Genomic DNA, 25,368 nt, shown 5'->3' on the forward strand with positions numbered 1-25,368 from the left:
TCATCTGTGCCTTTGAAGGAGAGTCTCGCCTACCAACAATACAGAAGAATGTGCATTCTGCCATTGGAGGGAACATGTCTCTATTTTGTCTTGGATTTGGAAATGATGTGGATTATTCCTTCTTGGATGTGATGAGCAGACAAAACAAAGGACTGGCCCGCAGAATTTTTGAGGGTTCAGATGCAACACTTCAACTTCAGGTTGAGTAAAAATATGGATTTACAGCAAAGATAATGCCCGTGTTAGCTTGGTATTTGATATTTTATGTTTGCACCTCCAAAGACACTTGGGCAGTTGTTTCATGATTTCATATATGTCTTTCTTCCAGGGTTTCTATGAGGAGGTGTCCAGCCCTCTGCTCTTGGAAGTTGACTTGCGTTATCCTGAAAACGCAGTGGACCTCTTGACCAAAAACCACTACAGCCAGTTGTTTAATGGTTCAGAGATTGTGGTAGCCGGTCGGCTGACCAACAACGACCCTGATAACTTCTTGGTGGAAGTGTTCGGCAAGGGGGTGAGACATGGACAGTAATACAATACCAGTCAAAAGTTTGGTTATATCTTTTTAATCAATATTTTTTTTTCATAATTTTCTATTGATCATTTTTCTATCTTTTATTTTTCATTTCATGTGGTAAACAAAAACATTGTCAACAAAGAAAGGTTATAGTGGAGCCCAGGTCATATGATGCAGCACTCCATCACTCATCCATCATTTTTTGTCCAATTGCCTTTACATAGCCTGGAGGGTTTTTTTAGATGTTGAAAAACAAATGATGGTCCCACTAAGTTCAAAGCAGAGAGGTTGGCATGTTGCTGCAGCCATGCTGGTTAAGAGTGCCTTGAATTTTGAGTGAACAGTGTGAGCAAAACACCTCCTCACTATTACACCTCCTCCTTCATGCTTCACAGTGGGAACCACACATGCAGATACCATCTATTCACGTAATGCTGTAGCATGGAAAATAACTTGCACTGTTCTACTGCTCCTTTCACCAAGCACATTTTAGAACTTAAGTTAACACATTACAGTCTGTGCCAATGATATGAAATGGCATACACTTCCTGTCTCCCAAGTGGGCATGGTCTTCTCACACCCAATCGCCTTACTTTGTTTGGAAGTGATCATCAATCATCAAATCACTATGCTACGGTGTTCTTATTTTACTCTTTTTAGAGACAGTCAGTCCATCACTTTGGTGGACTTGACATATAGAATCTTCAGACCAAGCCGCACAAAGGGTATCATGTGGATTTTTTTTATTTCGTTTCTGTTTGCCTGTAGCAGGCATTTGGTAAAGAACAACAATACAACAATTGAATTTAGTCAAAAACAGGTTTATGATTACAGAGAGCACACACTTTGTCCGATTTACATGAAACTTGATGGATATGGTCTTCAGACCATGGCTGGCTGATGGTTGAAGTTTTATGTCTGAACTCCAAACTCTTTTGCCTTAACAGCCAATCCAAATCGGACAAACAGTAAGTGGGCCAATATCTCTGCGATGCCTTGATGTATCGACACGAAACTTGGTGTATGGACTCACGATGCCTTCCTGTGCAGGCATAGGCTTGCCTGTTATGCTGCTAGGCACCCCCATCGCTGCTTGCAGCTATATTTAAAATTGGTATTTTGGTATTTGGTAACAATGTTTAGCTTGTTTAGCTCAGCACAACCTAACACTGTTGCTAGCGTGGCTGTTGGCCCGTACTGTTATTAAATGAGCCATTTAATTTCCTCTCCTGTCAGTAACATCTGTCATTTCATCTCTCCTCTTTCTGTAGTCTGAAAAGGACTTCTTGGTGCAGGGAAAGGCCAATAAGTTAAACTTGGATGTAATCTACCCAGAACAGGAATACATCTTTGGGGATTTCTCAGAGCGTCTGTGGGCCTACCTCACCATCCAACAGCTACTAGAGAACAGGTTGGATCATCTGAATTCTGTCTGTCAGATTTTTTTCTGTAAAAAGCACCAAGATTTGAAGCAACCTTTCAGACTCTATGTTGGAGACTTTATTCCACACCACAAGCGTCAAATGTCAAAACAACCATTCAACTAACTCCTCATCCATTTTATTCTCCCAGTGACATTGGTACTCAGCAGGAGAAAGATGCTAAGACAGCCAAGGCTCTGGAGTTGTCACTGCGATACAGCTTTGTCACCCCTCTCACGTCCATGGTGGTCACCAAGCCTGAAACTGAGGATGGACCAGGCAGCCCTCTTATTGCAGATAAACTGACTGAGGGTAAGGGAAATGCACCTGGCAATGTTTTATTTGCTAGGAGCTGATTTACTTTTTATTATTTGTAAAAAAAATCCTACATTATTAGAAATGTATTGAAGCAGTGTGTGTAAGCAGTAAAATACCAAAGATCTCCAACTAACTGTTGCCCTGTTTCACAGACCAGCGACAGAAAGCAGAGAGAAGCGGTGGTACGAAATTCTCTTTTTACTTCTTACCAGCCATTCCTGCCAGTTCATACTCAAATAATTCTTACAGCAGTGGTTCAGTTGTTGCATAATTTTATCATATTTATGCTTCATGTTCCTGCCACACACCTATGTGTAAGTAGAACATGCCAAAGACCTCCAACTAACTTTATATTGTCACCCTATTTCACAGGCCAACAACAGACAGCACACAGACACAGTGGTACAAACATCTCATTTTACTTTATCACATGACATACTTTATGAATTACCAGCTTTACTGATGCATTATTTTCTTATTTTTGACAACAGGTTCATCAACCATTTCTGCAAGTTCCCACTCAACTAGTAAGTTTTTTTCATACAGCAGTGGTTCAGCTCTTACATAATTTTATCATATTTATGCTGTCTTTATTCCAGATACTTTTACTACTTTGCTTTATCAAACCATGTGATGTGCACAAATAGATGACATGTGGATATGTTTCAAAAGTGACTGCTAAAACTCAGTCCTTATGGAATTTTGGTATGTGAAGAAAGACTTTGAAATGGTATGTTTGAGACAAGAAATTATATCAAAAATTGTATCAACAAAGGTAGAAGGAGGAATGGTGAGGAAACCAGGGAAGTGATAATAATGAAGTCTCTTATTTGTCTTTGGTAAATTGAATACACAAATTTTGGGTTTTTCTTTTTTTTTTTTTTTTTACATATAAACTAAACAAAGTAGAGTTATCAAGTGAAAGGAAAATGAATTGAAAGCAGGCATGGGTTGAAAGAGATTAGGGAGTAATTTAGGGAGAGAAATCGTGAATGTTTGTTTTGTTTTTTTCTAAAATGGAATTATTCATAGTCATCCATACCAGCTAAAACGATGACCAGGGTAAGGGACATGCAGTTCATAGTTAGTAATTTAGTAGATTATTTCTTTATTGTTTATAAGCATACAAAAAGTGATAGTGACCTGTTTAACTATTAGCCCCTTATACATTTATAGCACATTGTTACATGATTAGGAACCTGTTGAATCAGTATGCATAAGTGGAACAAAGTAATGAACATAACTTTGTATCGTTGCACTGTTTCACAGGCAAGCAACAAAAAACACCCAGACCCAGTGGTATGAAAGTCTCATTTTACTTTATATTATGACATACTTTACAACTATCATTTTGGGATGAATAAATGTATTGATTCATGCTTTTATTATTTTTGATAACAGGTGCCTCCTGGTCTAGTGCTCGAGGATCCCATAGCCATTCAAATGGTAAGCTCTTTCGTACAGCATTTTTTGGTTGCAGTCTTGATTGTGAGATTTACTAGATCAGATAACACTAGACCTTTAAATATAAATTTAAATGCTTCTATTGGCGCATAGAAGACTACATTCATCAAACACAACAATCATGAATGGTTATTGTTTTTCTTTCTAAAAAGAAATCATTAGTGGTCAGCCATACCATGTACAACTTATCAACAATATCATTGTTGTAAGTATTCATTTTATCCTGACTCTCATGCTTACGGTCTCACATGATACTTTAATGACACTTGTGTAGTGGACGGAGATCCTCATTTCATGATTGAGCTGCCAGAGAGAGGTGATGCTCTCTGCTTCAACATCAACGACAAACCAGGAACCATTTTCAACCTGGTCAGAGACCCAAAATCAGGTCAGCCTTATGTTAGAGTCTAATATCTCTTTGTGAGAAATATGAGAAGATACAACAAACTCAAATCTGTCATTATTTTCAGGCTTTGTGGTGAATGGCCAAATTATTGGCAAGAAGAAAGTTGTTTCAGACGGTAACATCAATACCTACTTTGGCCGTTTTGGTATCATCCATGAGAAGCTGAGGGTGAGGCTAGAGGTGAGCACAGAAGACATCACAGTCTTCCATGATGGCAAACAGATCAAGATGCTGTGGTCTGATACAGCTTCTATCAAAGAAACCAAGTGAGTAACACTCTTAAAAAAAAAAAGAAATTTAAAGTTACTGTATAACAACAAACATTATAAACTAAAATGCTAAAATAATTTCAATTGGTATTTTGTCATCTTGGTTATATTAGGTTCAAATGCTTTGAAATTTAAAACCTACCATGAAAATTAAGTTAAACTAGACTTAAATCATGCTGATAAAAAAAATAAAAAAAAATAAAAATCTTGACTTGTAAATCACAACAAAACAAAATAATCTTGCTGTCAGCTATTGGTCACAACTTTTTGTCTCCCCTCCAGTTTAGACTTCAGCCTGACTAAAAACTGCAGCCTGACAGTGACACTAAGGCACTCCGTTAAATTCATGGTCATTAGACACACCAAGGTTTGGAAAAGACGTCGGGATCATCAAGACTACCTGGGTTTCTACACCTTGGACAGCCACCACTTGTCTGCTTCGGTTCATGGTCTGCTAGGTAAAGAAATGCGAGAAAATTGAATGTAATGATGTTGTGATTGTGAAGCTATTTTAGGTTTGCCAATTCCTAAATTTAAACAAATTAAAAGGCATGAAGTAAGCTGTTTTCCTACAGGTCAGTTCTACCATGGGGTTGAGTTTGAAGTTACTGACCTGCATCCCCGTGACGTCCAGGATAACTCATACACAACCATGTATGTGAAGGGACAAGCACTCAATGTTACCAGGTACACGTGCCTCATGAAGTCTAAACATGCACACATGACGCATGTAAGGTGAAAGAGCATTGTTTTGCATATACACAGCTCATTGTTGTTTTCTTTAATGTCTTCTACAGACATTGGCAGAAGGACTTCAGCAACCAAGTTGTGAATGGGGAAAATATTTCCTGCTGGTTTGTTAACAATGATGGAGCAGGCCTCATTGATGGGAGAGCCTCAGACTACATTGTGTCCGAGCTTTTTAAGACTGCTTTTTGAATTGTCAAACTTTTATCTCAAAAACATATTTTCAAACTATATTTTAAATGATAATAATAGAACATCTTTGTTCAAATTATTCTCTTCTTGTTACACCTCAAAATGTCTGACCCTACTCACAGCTGCATAGCAGATTTAACTGTGTATTGCATCAGACTTGGAGAACACTTGGTACAGATTTAGATTAATGTGGGTGATGAGTCATAAATGACTTATTTATCATTGCTGACAAAGACTGCTTAAAGGTTTGTTTATTTGTTCATTTTTTCATGTTACATTATTTCCTGAATAAATTATTGTTTCCTGTGTTGAATCTATTTTTTCCATTATTTGTAGGTAGTACATTTAAAAAGGGGCAATTTCTATGTAATATATTCAGGGCTTGACATGCAGGTAAACTGTTATTGTGGCAGGTTACAAGTAAACTTGACAAACTTAATTCAACTCTGTTTTGACATCACAATCATATTGGCCAACAGGAAGTGTTCAGGAAGTGCTGTAACTCTAGATAGATAGATATAATAGATATATACACAAACGTGTGTGTGTGTGTGTGTGTGTGTGTGTGTGTGTGCGTGTGTTTGTGTGTGTGTGTGTGTGTGTGGTGCCTGCTCAGGCCTGACCAATCAGAGCAGATTGGGAGGAGACAAGAGCAAAATCGAGTGATCAGGCAGTGGACAGAGATGTATGATTATTTTGTTTTTGTCTGAGTTTGTCATTGTTCATGTAAAATTGTTTGTTTAAACAAAGTTTTTTTTTTTTCTAAAGACGCTGGACAGAGAGCCGCTGTGGCCAGTATGAGAAAAACAATGTGTTTTATAAACATCGGTTGGTTTAATTGTTTGTTTTACTCTTCGTGAAGAGTTAATCAACATTCACTCCAGTATGCAGAGAACAAATACACAGTCATTGTAGAGAAACCTCATGATTTATATTCAAACTTGCACTCGCATGCGGTAAACACACGAGTACGCCCGGACATCACGCAGTACAAAGGCAAGAGAGGACATGTTTCACCCCGACAGAAAAGTCCTAATTGTAATAATACTGCGTCTACCCTGCTCAACAGATTGCTGCACATTGTGTGGGCGGACTATAACGGGAAGACATCCTCCTCCTTTCAGACTCGTTTTCAGCCATGTTTGACGAAAGGCTCTTCTGTTGTCCGCGCTTGCCAGCGGTGTGGACAGTCATGCTGCTGTGGATCTGTTTCTGCATCTGGCTTCCAGCTCAGGCCCATGAAGCTCTGGTTGTTTCCCGCGCAGGTGCTGTGACGCAGGTAAAATAAGATACATGTGCAGCATTTTCATCTAAACAATGATCTGTTTCGTTACTCCAACGTCAGCTGTCACCTCATTAGTGTCAGTATATACACTGTTTATAAAGATCTAAAAGTTATTTCCCATGAGAAAATCTCCCCAGGAAGTGATATGCCTTGCATGACAGCAGCATTTTTTAAGAGAATAAAACAGGATCTGTTTAGGGGGCATAAATACCAAAGCAGCACAGAATAATATATGAAATTTATAGAATAGAAATGAAATGTCAAAGCACTATAAAAAATATGTTGTGCAAGGGAGCACTAACAAAACCACTGACCACACCCTTCACTGGAGTGGAAGCTTAAACTTGGCAGCTGTAAGGTTTATGACACTTCTGTCCCCCAAGATGGACATATTATATGTTTCTTTTCAATCCTGCCTTTATCTTCTTAATAACCATACAGTCATATGTTTTGTCCCAGGAGGCCAAAAAAGCTATGGGCAGCAGATCAATAAAGGTACTCCCCTTAAAATAATTACCAACAAGAACAAAAATAGTATTCTATTAATTGTTTTGTCTATACTGTGTTTATGTATGTCAGATCATATAATAATAATAATAATAATAATAATAATAATAACATAATGTATAATATACACAATAGTTTTGACTGTGAAAATGAAGTCATGTTTTTTCCTCAACAGAAAAGAAGCACCAACTCTGCAAATGTAAGTGAAACAACAATCAAGAAAAATATTTTAATTTTTCACTTTTTTGAACAACAAGGCATTTACACAATGGTCAAGCGGTTTTGTAGCTTCTGTCTCACAGTAGTGGTATTGTTTTTGTTTGTCTGCATTTTCTTTTAACCTCATTTGTTCCAGATGCCACTTGTTACATTCTTTCCCCCTGGAGTCCACAGGCATATATTTATTTTCTCAAAACGCTGAACACACAATGCAGACGACTGGAAGGAATAAGTTTAGAAGGTTTATTAACAGATGTGACAAAATTAGCATAACAGCAGAAGGAGGTGAGTGAGAGTGAGGTCCAAGAATGATCTTCAGGGCACAAGGGTGAAGGCTGGGGATCAAACAAAGCAGGCTGAGCAGGTGAACGTTGCAGCGTGTGAAGGCACAACAAACTGGTGAAGTCTGGAAGGATGACCCGGAGCTATACACTGCAGGAGCTTAATGAGTGGATGAGTTGCAGATGTAAAAACAGAGCAGGTGTGGATCAGTGAAGGAGTGGCAAGAGAAATTATGTCAGTCATGTCCAGCCTGCACAGACAGGCACGACGAGACAAACAGACGCAGAATACAAAATACCAGGGAAATAGATAAGATTTGTAAATCCTAATATTTACCGGAGCCATAAAACAGGAAATGGAAACTTGAAGTGATTTGTCCATCTGTGTTTTATTCTTTTCCGTGTTTGCTAGTATGAAGCCACTAAAAGTTTACAGAACAGTGTGTTATGGGAATTTTCAAATGACCCTTCGATAAGGAAGACTGGATTCGAAGTATCAAAGTTTAAGTTGAATTTATTATTCAGTTGGTTCTTATACACTCTGGGCTGTCTCGGACACCTCCCCTTAGATACAGATAGCATCATAATGTCTTCTTAGTTCCCTTAATCAGTAGTCAGTATATCACCAATCTAAATGTCACCTCTCTGACTCTCGTTCTGTTCTGGACTTCCTCTATGTATACATTAACCTGAACTTTACTTTACCCTGACAACCTTAGCAACAAAGTCAGAGAAGTGAAAACAGAACATGTGAGAAATAGGAACTCACGTACGCATTGTATGATTTAAAACTCTGTTTTGTGGCTTGTATAATTTAGAGACAGTCTTCATGATATCTGATCCAGAATTCAGAAGAGACACAAAAACAGGCTGCCAGTCCTCTCCACCACTGGTCTTGCCTGTTGCTGTCATATAATACAATGTTTTAGAATTAGTGTGGTTATGATTCATTGCTATTGAATCCCTAAAGGAAATATTTTATTCACCAAACATGCCAAGTTTCTCTCTCTGTCCATCTTTTCAGATGGTGGAGGTGCACAGTGTGAAAGTGGATTGCACTGTGATGTCTCGTTTTGCTCACACCGTCATGACCTCCAAGGCTCTGAACAAAGCAAACTCTTCTCAGGAAATCTTCTTTGAAGTGCAGCTGCCCAAGACCGCCTTCATCAGCAACTTCAGCATGTCAGTCAGAACTCAGTACTTTTGACAACAAGTATAGACCTCATTTCTCTACGCTTGACAAATGTCCTTGTGTCTCACAGGGAAATTGAAGGTCAGGTGTATGTTGGTGAGGTGAAGGAGAAAGAGAAAGCAAAGAAACAGTATGAGAAGGCTGTTTCCTCTGGACACACTGCTGGACTGGTCAAGTATGTTGGAATGAAAGATGTTACTGTACAGTAGATTTCAACACATGGTGGTGGTGTAAACAATGTTACATGTCCATCATTACAGGGCTTCTGGAAGAAAGTTGGAGGAGTTTTCAGTGTCTGTGAATATTGCAGCCAAAAGCAGCGTGACTTTTATTCTGACTTACGAGGAGCTCCTTCAGAGGAAACTGGGCCAATATGAGATTCTAACGCGAGTTAAACCCAAACAACCGGTGCAAGAGTTTCAGGTTGAACCTTTTGTTTTCTTAATGGTGACATACTGATCAGGAGGAGCTGAAAAGCATTTATTTTCCCAATGTTAGGAATGCAAAATCTGAAGAATGTTTGTCAGCATGAATGAGATTTTATGTGAGTTTTATGTGTCTGGAGACAGATTGTGGTAGACATCTATGAACCCCAAGGCATTGCTTTCGTTGAGGCCTCTGCAACGTTCCTCACCAATGAGCTGCTCTCACTTGTGGAGGAAACTGTCACAGATTCAAAGGTGAAGGTGTATATGTGTGATCAGATTTCTCTTCTTCTAAGAACTTCATGATGTCTCTACCAATGTGACTTGCTCTTCTTCTAAGAACTTCATGATGTCTCTACCAATGTGACTTGAAATGAATCTATTTATCTCTCAGGCTCACATCTCTTTCTCACCAACACTGGAGCAGCAGAGGAAATGTCCAGGATGTGAAGACACCGTGATTAATGGGGATTTCATTATCAAATATGACGTGAAGCGAGAAGAGAGTCTTGGGGAAATTCAGGTCAACCTGCAGGAGAATTGCTTCTTTTTACATTAAAGCCTATGTTAATTGACCTCAAACAGGTTCTTGGAAATAGCTGACAACATTGTTGTTTGAAGATGAAAAATTGTATTTTACTTCTGATCTTAGTTTTACTTCTCAGCATTTTGAATGTGTGCATACTGTGCCCTTGTGTTATATTTCCACATTAGATTTAATCAAAAACTGTATTTCCTTCAGATGGTGAATGGATACTTTGTTCACTTTTTTGCTCCACCTAACCTGCCCAGAGTCCCAAAGAATGTGGTGTTTGTGATTGACAGGAGTGGATCAATGAGTGGAAGAAAGATTGAACAGGTAAATCACTTTGTGTGTAGTTAAGCTTTATATTGTGTTTTTCATTGTATCTTTATATGTAAATTTGGGATCTTTTGTAGACCCGGGAAGCATTAGAAGCCATTCTGAAAGACCTCTACAAGGAGGACCACTTTGCTCTCATCCTGTTTGATAGTTCCATTGTCACCTGGATGGACTCTCTTACCAAAGCAACAGAGCAAAATGTGTTTAAAGCCATTGCCTACGTGAGGAAACTAAGCGACAGAGGAGGTTAGAGGAAAACAAGTGGTACCAACTACTCTGCCAAATGTTTTGTGTACTTCAGAGGACTTAATTTAGCATAAAGATTTCTAGTTGTTACCATGAACAAACATTACCACAGAACCATGTTTTTACGCTTGTGTTTGAGTATGAATTATACAAACAAGGTACAAAGTGTGTGAGTTTGGGGGTACTAATAAGTCAATATATATAGTGTAGTGACTCCAAACGAAAAGCGAAGTCACTGAGAGGCTAAGTGAGGGAGCATTGTACTGCTGACTCGCTACACAAACAACAAAGCCATCTCCGTATTTTCGATTGTGTCCGTATTTATTTCCAGCGTATCAAAACAGACAAATCCAGGCAAGGCAATGCAAGATGTTCTAAAACTCAGTCTGCAGTCTGCAGTTAAGTTACGCGGTCAACAAAAAATACACTCTCCCTACTCACCCCCTCTCCATGCAGCCGCCGCGGTGAACAGGTGACTATATGCCCATTCATTTAATCACTCAATCACCTTAACTACACCCCCTGTGACATGCGTGAAAGGTGTCACAGTGACAGCTGAGACCAACACAAACATAAACATCAACATCCCAGCATATGGCACCTACATATAGACTTTAGGACAAAGCCAGGCTAGCACTCCTCCCCTGCTTTCAGTCTTTATGCTATACTAAGCTAATAACCTGCCGGCTATATTTTCATATTTAGGGGACTGAAATGAGAATGTTATGAAATTCCTCATCTACCCCTTGGCAAAAAAGTGTATTTCCCAAATTGATTTTCTCTCTGATAATGTTTTCATATGAAATGTTCATATTTATCTGTTTTTTTGTTTTTGTTTCATTGACTTCCAGCCACCAATATTAATGATGCTGTACTGAGAGCAGTGGGCATGCTGATGAAAGAAAGAAGACATCACAACATTCCAGAGAGGAGTGCAGACATGATTATTTTACTGACTGATGGGATGCCAAACACTGGTGAGGTGTTTTTGTAAGATATATAAATGTCAGAGATAACGATATGTAGACCATGTACATCAAATTAAAGTCTGATTCATTACAGTTTCTTTATGACACTCACACTGAAGAGTAGCACAAAAAAGTGCACATTTGATCAACGTTCTTTATATTCAGAATTCAATTTCTGACATATTTCATCTGTGCCTTTTAGGAGAGTCTCACCTACCAACAATACAGAAGAATGTGAATGCTGCTATTGAGGGGAAGATATCTCTGTTCTGTCTTGGATTTGGAAATGATGTGGATTATTCATTCCTGGATGTGATGAGCAGACAAAACAAAGGACTGGCCCGCAGAATTTTTGAGGGTTCAGATGCAAAACATCAACTTCAGGTAGAGTAAAATAATGGATTTACAGCAAAGTTAATTTACAGCATTTGATATTTCTTTGCACTGACAAATTCAACTGGGGAAACAGATATTTCATGATTTCATATGTGTCTTTGTTTCAGGGTTTCTATGAGGAGGTGTCCAGCCCTCTGCTCTTGGAAGTGGATTTGCGTTATCCTGAAAACGGAGCAGTTTTCTTGACCAAAAACCACTACAGCCAGTTGTTTAATGGTTCAGAGATTGTGGTGGCTGGTCGACTGACCAACAACAATCCTGATAACTTCTTGGTGGAAGTGGTCGGCAAGGGGGTGAGTCATGGACAGTAATTCAAGTCAAAAGTTTGGTTAAAGTTAAAGTTAAAGTTTATTTTATCCACTCCATCAAGGTCCTTCTTGATCAGATTGCCCTTATATAGCCTGGAGGTGTTCTTTAGATGCTGTGTCAGCAGAGCATGCACATCAGTGAGAACCACACACGTAGATACCATCCATTCATAAAATGCTGTAGAATTTAAAAAAACTTGCACTGTACTTTGCCATGTCACCACAATCTAGAACTGAAGATAACACATTATAGTCTGTACCAATGATATGAAATGGCATACACTTCCTGTCTCCCAAGTGGTTGTGGTCTCCTCACATCTAATAAACCTTGTTTGGAAGTGTAAACAAATCATCAATCATCAAATCACTATGCTACGATGTTCCCTATTTTACTCTTTTTAGAGACAGTCAGTCCAACACTTTGGTCCAGACTACAATATCTCAACAACTATTAGATGGAATGAAAGCATGCAATTTAAAATATAACTGTGAGCCCCAGAAGATGAGTTCAACTGTCAGGCTTCATCTTCAGGTTAAAATTTCCATTTGTCCACTACTTGGATATTTGGTACCAAATAGCTACAAAACTAATGCTGTTCCCATTAAGCTCAGCTCTACATTGTGCTAATAAGTAAATGTCCACATAAACTAATTTGGTGAACATGGTAAACAATATACTAGCTTAACTTCAGGGCACAGGGCTGCTAGCATGGCTATCACTATTAGCTTTGTTATTAAATGAGCCATTTAATTTCCTCTCCTGTCAGTAACATCTGTCATTTCATCTCTCCTCTTTCTGTAGTCTGAAAAGGACTTCTTGGTGCAGGGAAAGGCCAATAAGTTAAACTTGGATGTAATCTACCCAGAACAGGAATACATCTTTGGGGATTTCTCAGAGCGTCTGTGGGCCTACCTCACCATCCAACAGCTACTAGAGAACAGGTTGGATCATCTGAATTCTGTCTGTCAGATTTTTTTCTGTAAAAAGCACCAAGATTTGAAGCAACCTTTCAGACTCTATGTTGGAGACTTTATTCCACATCACAAGCGTCAAATGTCAAAACAACCATTCAACTAACTCCTCATTCATTTTATTCTCCCAGTGACATTGGTACTCAGCAGGAGAAAGATGCTAAGACAGCCAAGGCTCTGGAGTTGTCACTGCGATACAGCTTTGTCACCCCTCTCACGTCCATGGTGGTCACCAAGCCTGAAACTGAGGATGGACCAGGCAGCCCTCTTATTGCAGATAAACTGACTGAGGGTAAGGGACATTATATATATCTGTGTGTATCTATGTGTATCTGTGTGTTCAGTCATCGTATATATATATATATATATATACAGTATATTCGATAACATACGGTTTAATCGCAGTGAAATTTTTCGAGATAAAAATGACTGTTTATGTTTAAATAATCTCATTATCGTGGTGGATTATCGAGAATGTATAACAGCCTCATCCAAGTCTCGCAAGCCGAGCGTATCTAGCTCCAAATGCAACAACGTTTCAGTTTCGTGTTGAGCACTTAGAAGCTACAGCTAAGAACATAACTTATTTTCTCTACACTTCTTATGTAAACAAATTTTGTTTATCGACTATGCTATCTATCTATCTATCTATCTATCTATCTATCTATCTATCTATCTATCTATCTATCTATCTATCTATCTATCTATCTATCTATCTATCTATCTATCTATCTCATTTGCTTGGATTTATTTTTTATTATTTGTAAAGAATACAAAACAGATTGTTAGATCTCCAACTAACCTATTGTCCTGTTTCACAGACCAGCGACAGAAAGCAGAGAGAAGCAACGGTACACAACCTCTTTTTACTTCTTACTTCTATAATGATATGATATACTTTATTGATGTATGCTTTTATTTTTATTGATAACAGGTTCAGCTATTCCTGCTAGTTTGTACTCAGATAGTTTAACATAGTTATTCAGACAGCAGTAGTTCAACTCTTGCATACTTTTATCATATTATGCTTTCATTGTTCCAGCCACACAGTTAAGTATGAGTAAGTAGAGCGTGCCAAAGACCTCCAACTAACTTTTTTAATTGTTGCCCTGTTTCACAGACCAGTAACAGTCTCCTTTTACTGTATTATATGACATACTTTACGCACCTCACTTTGGGATGAACAATTTTATTGATTCATGTTTTTATTACAGTTGATTTATTTTGATCCCATACTGCATTGGTTTAACTATTACATGATTTTATAGATTAATGTTCTCATTGTTTTTGTCAACAGCTCAAAACTCAATAAGTTACTATCATGATGGTAGGTTTTTGATACTCCATTCTGCCAGTGACTTCTCCAATAGTAAGTAACTTCTCCTGTGATAATAAATGCATAACCATAATTGTATGAGTACATCATTAAACAATTTGGTAGTACCACAAATTATTTTTACTTCTTACGTCTCTAATTGTATCACACAGTTTATGAATCTCATTCTGGGCTGAACAACTTTACTGATGTACAGTATGCTTTTATTATTATATTGTTGCCCTGTTTCACAGATCAGCAACAGACACAGCACAAACATTTCGGCATAAAAGTCTCCTTTTACTGTATTATATGACATACTTTACACATCTCACTTTGGGATAAACAATTTTATTGATTCATGTTTTTATTATAGTTGATTTATTTTGATCCCATAGCCGTTCAAATGTTAAGCTTTTTCATACTGCATTGGTTTAACTATTACATGAATTTATACATTCATGCACTCATTGTTTTTGTCAACAGTTCACGACTCGTTAAGTGACTATTACGATGGTAAGTTTTTCATACAGCATTAGTTTAAGTCTTGCATAATTTTGTCGTATTTATGCTGTTGTTAATCTAGCCACTTTTACTTAAATCTAATATTAAAAGTTTTTGTTGTGGCATGTTGATGACTTCAGGAATCATGAATGTGAGCTGAAATGTGAGCTAGTTTGCTTTGTAAGATCCTCTGTATCATATTCCCACTTCTCCTGTAATAATAAATGCATAACCATAATTGTATGAATACATCATTAAACAATTTGGTAGTACCACAAATTATTTTTACTTCTTACGTCTCTAATTATATCACACAGTTTATGAATCTCATTCTGGGCTGATCAACTGTACTGATGCATGCTTTTATTGTTTTTGATAACAGACGAGTACAGATCCAGTGCCAATTCCCTCTCAAATGGTAAGTAACTTTTGCTGTGAAAATAAATACAAAACCAAATTTATATAGATATGTCAGTAAACAGCCAAGTATGTAAGCTACACAAAAGCATAGAGCATGACCCATAAAGATTTGGATAAGACAGATAGCAGAGGGAATAAAGGAGTTAGAGTGCAATTACTTTCACTGACGGAATGGCATCCTGAAGAAATGTATATTCAATATGCTCACTGATTTCTTAATGAGAGATCCCTCTGTTTAACTCAAACTAAGTTATCTTTTAACAGATTTTAACAACACTGTTCAGGCTGACCGTGGAACAGTTTTTTTTTCAGAGTTTAGTTTTAAAATTTCCAAACTTGCTTAGAGCACACAGCATCCAGGTTGACTCATCACAACACTCTCAAAGTGGAATCATGGTCTACGTCCAGCAGTTTAGGGATTGTGGAGGTTGATAGAAAAAAAAGTGACACTATAAAAATCAGTCAATCAGAGTAGACTGGAAAGACACAAGTGCAGAAATAGAGGGTGAGGGTGCTGCAGCTGTGGCCAGTATGATATATAATGTATATCATAATAATAATTTAAACACTAAATCATGTAACCCTATACTCATAGTCACACAAAATCATCATCATCAATTATGAACCTGAAATAATAATACATAATATGTCTCCTTTAAAGCACCTATAATGAAATGAGAAAATGAACATGGAACATGTCACAGTGTGAAAGGGTTAATTACAGATTCTATTCAGGCCTGTACCGAGGCTAAGGACAAACACAAACACAACCTGTTCACGAGAATTTCATGAGCAGTCCATACTGATGCCAAAGCATCACAGCCTAATAACACATCATACTAAATGAGATGCATACAGTGACAATACCTGATATTCACCATGAGGCAATGAAACTGTAAAACAACATAAAACCGACTTTAGTGAGAAGCAGAATTGTTACTCACTGTCACAGTCCAGCAGAGAGCAGAACAGGGGAGAAGACTGATGTGCATACACCCAGAGGCATGAGGAAGAATCCACAGTTAAAGCACCACAAATAACAATCACTCTATATTGAGTCACAGAAAAATGAGAGACATCCTGCAGATTGAAACAAATCAAGCATGAACGTTAAAAGAGTTTGACAAATTGGTGAATCTTTTCTTGGTGTTCAAACCGTCCAAAAGGAAAAAGTCCTCTTTAGATTCTGATTATTGTTTTGTTTTACTATAAAGTAGTAATAGTAATTTATGTTAGTTTAATTGTTAGTTTTATACTTTGTATACCTTCCAGTATGCTGAGAACAAATATAGTCATTGAAGAGAAAATCTCATGATTTATGTTAATACTAACACTATTAACACTCACTTGTATTCAGGAAACACACAAGTACACCCTGAAGTTACACAGTACAAAGGCAAGTCAGGACTAGATAAATATATCTTATGTTGCTGTAACCATACACTATTCCATACATTCTTAAAGCTGTCACCCTTACCTCCACTATCCAAGTACCAATGGAAACAGTGCACACAGACTTGCATAAACAAAAAAAGTTGCCCCCACTATGTGCTCCTCCTGCAGCACATAGTGGGGGCAAGGTATAACTTTTATGGGAAGACTTGATCCCCACATGCTTCGAATTCTCACCACACTTGTTTTCAGCCATGCTTGAGGAGAGGCTCTTCTTTTTCCCCAGGATTGCCAGCGACATGGAGAGTCTTGCTGCTGTGGATCTGTTTATGCATCTGTCTTCCAGCTCAGGTTCAGGTGCTCTAGTTGTTTCCCACAGAGATGCCCTGACACAGGTATTAAAAAAAAAAAACTACATGTGCAGCATTTGCTTGTAAACAAAAGTTGTAAGAGTTTATCTTTCCCATGAAAAATCTCCAAGCATGCCAGGAAGTGATGAGCTTTGCATGTCTGCATGACAGCTGCAACTATTGTTCTGTGAGAGTGCATAAATACCAAAGCTGTGCAGAAAAACAGAAAAGAAACATAGAAGTTAAATACCAAAGCAGTAGTGGCTCGGTCATCTCTCCAAAGCATTGACAGCTGACAGGAAAATCCTTTGAAAGTGTACCAACCAGCTAAATAGTGATGTGGCTTCTATTTCTTCACTGACCCTGCAAGGTCAGTGGTACTCCTTTGTATTTGAAATAACTTGTTTAAAAGGATACTTAACAGGCTAAAGTATTCAATGTACATGAAGTTATAAGCACAGCTGTTCTAAGTGTTTCTTTTGCAAATCCAAGTTAAATCTGAAGTCTGAAGTCCAAAGTCTGTAATGCTTGCCTCCAAAGTCAGGTCCAAAAGTGTCACAGTGGAGTGGGGAGGTTACACGAAAAAAAAAAAAAACAGAAAACGGCAAAAGCAAAGAGCAGGGTCAAAAACAGAAAAGATATGAATACTGGAACAATGAAACCCAGGGGACTCGGACACACTGAGAAACCAGGTAGAAGACACAGACACAAAAACACAAGAACGGACAGACAAGAAAACAAAGGAACTAAATAGAAAGGACTAATCAGGGGCAGGTAAAACAAATGAGGGGCAGATGCAAACTCAAAAAAGGTGGGAAACAAGACAGGAAGTCTTGGACAGGGTGGAACTACAAAATAAAACAGGAAACACAGAAACAAACTCAAAACTGTTACAAAAAGTCCAAGTCAATTCTTTCAGGGTTCACACTTCTCTTCACCTCTCTTTTTTTCTCTTTTTTAGAGTGAGAAGATATGAACATAACATACCTTGAGTTTTAAAAATTGGCCTCCATGAAGAACTGTGCTTTCCTTGCATTTGCCTGTTTTCTGACTTTATTGCTGAAGTATATTATAATGCATTGTCTTTCTTAGTAGTAGTAGAACATCACATGCTCTTATTAGCTTGGTTAAAATAAAGTATGAATAACTGTGTCTTAGAATAGAAAATAATTTCTATTTTATGATTGCTTTTCTGTACATTTTGTTTGACAAGATACTGTTTCATATTTGGTAAATTGTAAATAAATGTTTCATTTTTGCATATCTCTTCTTTTGTCAAATCTGGGATCAATACATTGAGAGTATATGACTTAGATCTCTAGACTGATTTTTAAATATAGATTTAATATGTGTTCTTCGATTACCAGGTGGTATCCCAACAAGTTAATTAAACAAATTACTATTTTAAAGTAGTAATAAGACCACATGTTTCTGTTTCTGTTTCATGTTTTTTTCAGGCACTGTACTGTGTACAATATCTCATATGCTACACAAATATCTACAAATATGCTACAAAACACTTTATGTAAGTGCAACTTACCTATACACTTTTGTCATATACGAACCGCTGTATACATACACTACTCACAAAAAGTTTTATTATTTTAGGGATTGAGATATTTGAATTTCGGGTAAAATTTATGGAAAATGTAAAAGGTTCATGCTACAGTGATATTATATACATGAAAGTAGGGCATTGCATGCAATGTAATTTCTTCATCTCAGACAATTTATTGAAACCAAAATTTACAGTGGTGAGTACACCACAACAAAAAATTGTAATATCTCAGTAATTTGTCATGTAGGCCCAAAGTGTTATAAGGGGCACTAAAACGGCCCATTTATAATCATGTTATAAGAATAGCGTAATTCCCTTTGGGAATACAGCTGTGCGTAAGGTGTGAGCGAACGAGCAAGAAAGAGCAGCGGAGACGAGCGAGTGAATGAGTGCGTGCTGATGGAGGAGCTGCAGATTAGCAGCGGGAGTTAAATTGGGAATAAATGTACAGTGTAGGCTACAGTGTGTGATCAAATAAGGCAACGCCGGAGCTCGTGTGTGTTATTCCACTGCTGAAGAAAGTGAAGGGGATTAACCCCGAAGTTGACGTGCCCCAGGAGACGGCATCTCCCCCGTGCTCAGACAGGAACATGGTTAACAATTATTTATGATGATCATAATGATGATTTGTTTAAATTTATTCTGAATCCTTTCTGTAATGTGCATCATTAGTCTACTAAATTAGACTAATGAAGAAACCAAGGATTATGGGGGAAATGTTATTATTTAATAATATAAAAATATTGTTTTTCAGTTGTAATATTGTTAAGTTGTTAAATTTTATTGAAGCAGATTGCACTTTTACTTTCATTTATTTTATTGTTGTTGTACTTATCTATGTTATTCAAAAATGAATAGCATAACTCTGGTTCAAAGAAGCACCCCTGAGTATTTTTTTATTTATTTATCGGTTTTAGTGATAAGGTGCAACTAATGCACGACATTAAGGGAATCTTAAGTTTGGTGATGGCAGATAAACATATATTTGCATGTTTCTTTTCAATCCTGCCTTTATTTTCATAATAACTATGCAGTCATATGTTCTGTTTCAGGAGACCAAAGAAGCTATGGGCAGCAGATCAATAAAGGTAGGTTGATTCTAAAATTAAAATCTTTTCTAGCAACAAGGCATTTACACATGAATGTTAATGTATCCTTGGCAAATTAATCATGAAACCTGGATATGATAATAACTCAATACACAATGGTCAAGAGGACTGGTAGCTTCTGTCTCACAGTAGTGGTATTGTTTTTGTTTGTCTACATTTTCTTTTAACCTCATTTGTTCCAGATGCCACTTGTTACATTCTTCCCCCCTGGAGTCCACAGGCATATATTTATTTTCTCTTTTCTTTACCGGAGCCAAAAAACAGGAAGTGGAAACTTGAAGTGATTTGTCCATCTGTGTTTTATTCCTTTCTGCATTTGCTAGTATGACAGTCACTAAAGGTTTACAGAACAGTGACCTCTCTCTGTTTTGTGACTTGTATAATTTAGAGACAGTCTTCATGATATCTGATCCAGAATTCAGAAGAGACACAAAAACAGGCTGCCAGTCCTCTCCACCACTGGTCTTGCCTGTTGCTGTCATATAATACAATGTTTTAGAATTAGTGTGGTTATGATTCATTGCTATTGAATCCCTAAAGGAAATATTTTATTCACCAAACATGCCAAGTTTCTCTCTCTGTCTATCTTTTCAGATGGTGGAGGTGCACAGTGTGAAAGTGGATTGCACTGTGACGTCTCGTTTCGCTCACACCGTCATGACCTCCAAGGCTCTGAACAAAGCAAACTCTTCTCAGGAAATCTTCTTTGAAGTGGAGCTGCCCAAGCCTTCATCAGCAACTTCAGCATGTCAGTCAGAACTCAGTACTTTTGACAACAAGTATAAACCTCATCTTTCTCTACGTTTGACAAATGTCCTTGTGTCTCACAGGGAAATTGAAGGTCAGGTGTATGTTGGTGAGGTGAAGGAGAAAGAGAAAGCAAAGAAAGAGTATGAGAAGGCTGTTTCCTCTGGACACACTGCTGGACTGGTCAAGTATGTTGGACTGAAAGATGTTGCAGTAAGATTTGAACACATTGTGGTGGTGTAAACAATGATACATGTCCATCATTACAGGGCTTCTGGAAAAAACATAGAGGAGTTTTCAGTGTCTGTGAATATTGCAGCCAAAAGTAGCGTGACTTTTATTCTGACTTATGAGGAGCTCCTTCAGAGGAAACTGGGCCAATATAAGATTCTAACGCGAGTTGCCGTCACAAACTCAAAGGTAAAAAAAGAAAGATTTCTGTCTTTCTGTTTGTAGACTTCTAAGAACTTTATGATGTATTTTGTCTTTTTGTCTCTCAGGCTCACATCTCTTTCTCACCAATACTGGAGCAGCAGAGGAAATGTCCAGGATGTGAAGACACCATGATTAATGGGGATTTCATTATCAAATACGACGTGAAGCGAGAAGAGAGCCTTGGGGAAATTCAGATGAATTCCTTCAGATGGTGAATGGATACTTTGTTCACTTTTTTGCTCTTCTGATCCTAGTTTTACTTCTCAGGATTTTTAATGTGTGTCCTTGTGTTATATTTCAGTCAAAAACTGTATTTCCTTCAGATGGTGAATGGATACTTTGTTCACTTTTTTGCTCCACCTAACCTGCCCAGAGTCCCAAAGAATGTGGTGTTTGTGATTGACAGGAGTGGATCAATGAGTGGAACAAAGATTGAACAGGTAAATCACTTTGTGTGTAGTTAAGCTCCATATTGTGTTTTTCATTGTACCTGTATATGTAAATTTAGGATCTTTTGCAGACCCAGGAAGCATTGGAAGCCATTCTGAAAGACCTCTACAAGGAGGACCACTTTGCTCTCATCCTGTTTAATAGTTTAATTGTCACCTGGAGGGACTCTCTTACCAAAGCAACAGAGGAATGTGTCTGAAGCCTTTGCCTACGTGAGGAAGCTAAAGCCACAAAAAGGTTTGAGGAAAACAAGTGGTTACAACTATCATGCCAAATGTTTTCTGTATTTCAGAGGACTTAGCTTAGCACAAAGATATTTGAGGAATTGACTGCCTTGACCAAGAAATGACCACACTCATGATGCCACATAAAATTGCAAATTGTTGTTTTCACACTTTGTGTTCAGATTAAACAAAGAAGATACCAAGTTGTAATGATGGTTTACTGGAGCTGATGATTCAGTCAAGATATGAAGGTCAATGCACTTTAATACAAGCTCAGATCTATTCTGACATGCAACAGAATGAGCAATGAAGTTTCTTCTTATATACCAAGTATATACTATAACATCTATAAACATCGGGGGCTACCTTTTTCCCCAGAGGAATACAACTCAACAAAATGTTCCCTAGCTAAACATAGTCGTAGACATGGTGGCACCTTCAGCTATTAACACATATTCTATAGGTCATAGGTTACATGGTAAAACATTCTAACAAAAGTGTTGTTTTGTCTTCTCTAGGAGGGGTTATAGTATGAGATGGGTTATAGGAGGATTAGTAGACTTTTGGACAAAGCCAGGCGAGCATTTCACCCCTGCTTCCAGTCTTTATGCTAAGCTGACTATATCTTAAGTTCCTTATCAAGCTCTTGGCAAGAACGTGCATTCACCAAATAGATTTAATTTTCTCTCTGATAATGTTTTTTTTGTTTTCTCTCTGATAATGTTCATGTTTATCTGCTCTTTTGTGTCATTACCTTCCAGTCACTGATATTAACCAGCCTTTACTGAGGGCAGTGGACATGCTGGTGAAAGAAAGAGAAGATCACAATGTTTCAGAGAGAAGTGCCAAACACTGGTGATGTGTCTTAATTTGTACGATTAGAATTTTTCAGTCAGGTCAGAGGTCTCCATATATGGACCAAGTACATCAAATGAAATTCTGAAATGAAACTAACAATCTGTGATTTGTTAGTCGTTTCATCAGAAAGTAGTCAAAATGGATTGATCAGTGTACTTTATATTTATATTCATGATACAGAAGAATGTGAATGCTGCTATTGAGGGGAAGATATCTCTGTTCTGTCTTGGATTTGGAAATGATGTGGATTATTTATTCCTGGATGTGATGAGCAGTCAAAACAAAGGACTGGCCTGCAGAATTTTTGAGGGTTCAGATGCAAAACATCAACTTCAGGTAGAGTGAAATAATGGATTTACAGCAAAGATAATTTACAGCATTTGATATTTCTTTGCACTGACAAATTCAATTGGGAAACAGATATTTCATGATTTCATATGTGTCTTTGTTTCAGGGTTTCTATGAGGAGGTGTCCAGCCCTCTGCTCTTGGAAGTGGACTTGCGTTATCCTGAAAACGCAGTGGACCTCTTGACCCATAACCACTACAGCCAGTTGCTTAATAGTTCAGAGATTGTGGTGGCCGGTCTGCTGACCAACAACGACCCTGATAACTTCTTGGTGTAAGTATTCACCAAGGGGATGAGAAATGGACAGTAATACAATACCAGTCAAAAGTTTGATTGTATCTTCTCAATTACAGTTTTTTCTTTTTTCTACAGTTGTTTGACACTGAATCATCAAAACTATGACATTATGTGATTAAAAAAAAATCAAAGCATGTTTTATATTTTGGATACACTCTTGGTATTTTCAACAAGTATTCATTTTATTCTGACTGTCAGGCTTTTTGTCTGACATGATATTTTAATGACGCTTGTGCTGTGGATGGAGATCCTCATTTCATGATTGAGCTGCAAGAGAGAGACGATGCTCTCTGCCTCAACATCAACGACAAACCAGGAACCATTTTCAGACCCAAAATCAGGTCAGCCTTATGTTAGTCTAACATCTCTTTGTGAGAAATATGAGAGGGAACAACGAATTCAAACCTGTCATTATTTTCAGGCTTTGTGGTGAATAGACAAATTATCGGCAAGAAGTTGTTTTAGACGGTAACATCAACACCTATACAACACCTTTACATACTGTAAAATAAATGTTTGGACACTGGATCACTGGGGAAGTATTCAGTGTGACACCTTCAAATGATTCAGTTTACTGTCTTTTAAAATAAAGAAAAGTAGCAACTGGCTCATGAGGTAGAGCAGGTCGTCCACCAATCAGGTGATCGGCAGATCAATCCTCCAGTCTGCATGTTGAAGTGTCCTTGGACAAGATACTGAACCTCAAATTGCTCCTGAAGGCTGCACCATTAACACAACCTTTAATGTGAATGTGTATGAATGGTTAGCTTCCAAAAACTAATGAGCAGTTGACACCTTGCATGGCAAGTAATTCTATCAGTGTATGAATGTGTGTTAATGGGTGAATGAGATATGTGGTGTAAATGCTCTTTGAGTGGTGGAAGACTAGAAAGCCGGTATGTAAGTACAGTACGTTTACCATTTATAGCTGTCAGATAATTGTAGTGGAGTAAAAAGTACAATATTGTCCTCATACAGAAGTATTTAATACTTAAGTAAATGCAATTAGCTAGATGAACTCTGGCTGCAAAACCTGGTGGTATATGCCATGCCAGAGCTTGCTCTGACAGTTCAGCAATTAGACCCTGAATATTTTTTTTATAACAGCATAGTTTAATGTATATTATCACTGCATAACATTATACACCATTTTAAAGTGTCAAACATAAACATTTAATGTGTTTTCTGATGTCAGTGGCTGATAATAAGTAATGGTTGATGTATACGTAATGTGATTACATTACAACATGCATAATGGTGATGTAGTAATGTAACTAACAAAACAGGGGAATAATGTATCTGAAGATTTTTTTATTAAGTGTCTCAAGAACTGTATTTCCTTACCAGATTAAAATGGCGAACATCACTAACTGTCTTGTATATTTGTATGTTGTACTTCAGGAAAATATTCTTAAGTCACACTGGATTGTACATGATTGTTTGTGGTCTTCTTCTGTATGCATGTGATGATATCTTGGTAGATGTTTTAACTTCAACGTCATAGCAGGAAAATCACTGCCCTAACACAAAGTCAATTTAACTAGGCCCTGCGCTGGTTCACTTCAGGGTAACACATGCCACGGCAATGTCTCACAACTGTGCTTTGTGATATGATCCTTGATTCATAAAAATACTCCCCTACTCAAGAAAAGGGGACAATAACTAATTGGTATAATGCACTGTGTGACTGTGGTGTTAACCCACAAGGGGGAACCTGTACACTGGTGAGTGCAGAAAATCCACGCACAATCTCAACTCTCACTTTAACTCTTACATATTGCAAGCCTTGCACCACAGGAGATAAATATTAACCAGACATCATCCTGTGGATGTGCTTCTTGTGATTTTATGATTGAAAATTTGTATACTGACTAAGATAGATTATTGAGATTTAAAACTAAACGTTTAGCAGCCACTTAAATCCAGCCATCCTGTTTTTTATATTACAGGTCATTACATTAAATGTTAATCTTTAACAAGACTTTGACATTCTGTATGTGACTACAATAAATACACAAGTATGCAAGTTTGTGTTTGATTGACATTTTTTAGGAAAAGGAAAAGTATCAGTACAATATAAGGGTTTTAATCTTAAATCAGACTAGTTCTTCATGAAGCACAATGCACTGGTTAGCTTGAGGCCTTATGTCTGGTGAGGCACAGAGCCTGAACACACAATCCTGTTTGTCTTGCTGGGCACCAGGCTCTCCACTGTCAAAAACATCCAACGGGAAGGCTGATGTTACTCTTGGGATGTTGGAGTGGTGCAAGTACAGTACAACTGGCACTTAATTTCCACATCATCATTACCGTTCACAAGAGCAAGGTGATAAATGCCACTATGAAGGCAAGGGATGGATGATTAT

The 25,368-nt window shown here is 37.7% G+C and overlaps 4 protein-coding genes across 8 annotated transcripts in view; all 4 read left to right on the forward strand.

The window, feature by feature from the left end:
• The window catches only part of LOC104939586 (inter-alpha-trypsin inhibitor heavy chain H3), a 42,636-nt gene extending 36,989 nt beyond the window's left edge, over positions 1 to 5,647 (forward strand). For all 4 annotated transcript variants that reach the window (XM_027279663.1, XM_027279664.1, XM_027279661.1 and 1 more), the window contains 14 exons: positions 19 to 200; positions 329 to 514; positions 1,789 to 1,928; positions 2,090 to 2,250; positions 2,409 to 2,438; positions 2,629 to 2,658; positions 2,748 to 2,783; positions 3,526 to 3,555; positions 3,658 to 3,702; positions 3,995 to 4,108; positions 4,191 to 4,392; positions 4,678 to 4,853; positions 4,971 to 5,082; positions 5,193 to 5,647. In XM_027279663.1, the coding sequence (XP_027135464.1) occupies positions 19 to 200; positions 329 to 514; positions 1,789 to 1,928; positions 2,090 to 2,250; positions 2,409 to 2,438; positions 2,629 to 2,658; positions 2,748 to 2,783; positions 3,526 to 3,555; positions 3,658 to 3,702; positions 3,995 to 4,108; positions 4,191 to 4,392; positions 4,678 to 4,853; positions 4,971 to 5,082; positions 5,193 to 5,334 (1,586 nt within the window). In that variant the 3' untranslated portion in view covers positions 5,335 to 5,647. The remainder of the gene's footprint in view (positions 1 to 18; positions 201 to 328; positions 515 to 1,788; positions 1,929 to 2,089; positions 2,251 to 2,408; positions 2,439 to 2,628; positions 2,659 to 2,747; positions 2,784 to 3,525; positions 3,556 to 3,657; positions 3,703 to 3,994; positions 4,109 to 4,190; positions 4,393 to 4,677; positions 4,854 to 4,970; positions 5,083 to 5,192) is intronic.
• A 473-nt stretch (positions 5,648 to 6,120) lies between these two features.
• On the forward strand, positions 6,121 to 18,242 carry LOC104940135 (inter-alpha-trypsin inhibitor heavy chain H3). Of its 2 annotated transcripts, XM_027279669.1 has the most exons (21): positions 6,121 to 6,372; positions 6,459 to 6,613; positions 7,079 to 7,114; positions 7,302 to 7,325; positions 8,651 to 8,808; positions 8,889 to 8,993; positions 9,079 to 9,241; positions 9,388 to 9,498; positions 9,638 to 9,766; positions 9,986 to 10,102; positions 10,183 to 10,351; positions 11,203 to 11,328; positions 11,522 to 11,703; positions 11,823 to 12,008; positions 12,826 to 12,965; positions 13,127 to 13,287; positions 13,817 to 13,846; positions 14,293 to 14,364; positions 14,797 to 14,826; positions 15,197 to 15,232; positions 16,913 to 18,242. In XM_027279669.1, exons 2-21 carry the CDS (start codon positions 6,473 to 6,475, stop codon positions 16,990 to 16,992), a joined length of 2,196 nt encoding a protein of 731 aa, XP_027135470.1. In that variant the 5' UTR covers positions 6,121 to 6,372; positions 6,459 to 6,472; the 3' UTR covers positions 16,993 to 18,242. The 2 variants fall into 2 exon arrangements, with proteins under 2 accessions (XP_027135470.1, XP_027135469.1); XM_027279668.1 differs by having other exon boundaries at positions 6,121 to 6,613.
• A 2,064-nt stretch (positions 18,243 to 20,306) lies between these two features.
• Positions 20,307 to 21,040, forward strand: LOC113745871 (inter-alpha-trypsin inhibitor heavy chain H3-like). The gene is made up of 4 exons (XM_027279426.1): positions 20,307 to 20,391; positions 20,474 to 20,578; positions 20,660 to 20,810; positions 20,891 to 21,040. Coding segments are annotated over exons 1-4 (408 nt in total). The 5' UTR covers positions 20,307 to 20,389.
• Positions 21,041 to 21,681: 641 nt separating this feature from the next.
• LOC109137478 (inter-alpha-trypsin inhibitor heavy chain H3-like) lies at positions 21,682 to 25,011 on the forward strand. The gene is made up of 5 exons (XM_027279671.1): positions 21,682 to 22,076; positions 22,261 to 22,354; positions 22,633 to 22,693; positions 22,812 to 22,978; positions 23,201 to 25,011. Exons 1-5 carry the CDS (start codon positions 22,031 to 22,033, stop codon positions 23,211 to 23,213), a joined length of 381 nt encoding a protein of 126 aa, XP_027135472.1. The 5' UTR covers positions 21,682 to 22,030; the 3' UTR covers positions 23,214 to 25,011.
• The last annotated feature ends 357 nt before the right edge of the window (positions 25,012 to 25,368 follow it).

This window comes from Larimichthys crocea, chromosome VI, assembly GCF_000972845.2.
Source record: "Larimichthys crocea isolate SSNF chromosome VI, L_crocea_2.0, whole genome shotgun sequence".
NCBI lineage: Eukaryota > Metazoa > Chordata > Actinopteri > Sciaenidae > Larimichthys > Larimichthys crocea.

Bases quoted from the DNA above. Each gene is read 5' to 3' on its own strand.
- LOC104940135 (XM_027279668.1), top strand. From the start codon at position 6,473: ATGTTTGACGAAAGGCTCTTCTGTTGTCCGCGCTTGCCAGCGGTGTGG. The intron at 7,326-8,650 runs GTAAGTGAAACA...CCATCTTTTCAG, and splicing joins GAAGCACCAACTCTGCAAAT to ATGGTGGAGGTGCACAGTGT. The intron at 13,847-14,292 runs GTACACAACCTC...TTTTGTCAACAG, and splicing joins GAAAGCAGAGAGAAGCAACG to CTCAAAACTCAATAAGTTAC.
- LOC109137478 (XM_027279671.1), top strand. From the start codon at position 22,031: ATGAGATGGGTTATAGGAGGATTAGTAGACTTTTGGACAAAGCCAG. The intron at 22,077-22,260 runs GCGAGCATTTCA...ATTACCTTCCAG, and splicing joins AGACTTTTGGACAAAGCCAG to TCACTGATATTAACCAGCCT. The intron at 22,694-22,811 runs GTAGAGTGAAAT...TCTTTGTTTCAG, and splicing joins ATGCAAAACATCAACTTCAG to GGTTTCTATGAGGAGGTGTC.
- LOC113745871 (XM_027279426.1), top strand. The intron at 20,579-20,659 runs GTATGTTGGACT...CCATCATTACAG, and splicing joins CACACTGCTGGACTGGTCAA to GGCTTCTGGAAAAAACATAG. The intron at 20,811-20,890 runs GTAAAAAAAGAA...TTTGTCTCTCAG, and splicing joins TTGCCGTCACAAACTCAAAG to GCTCACATCTCTTTCTCACC.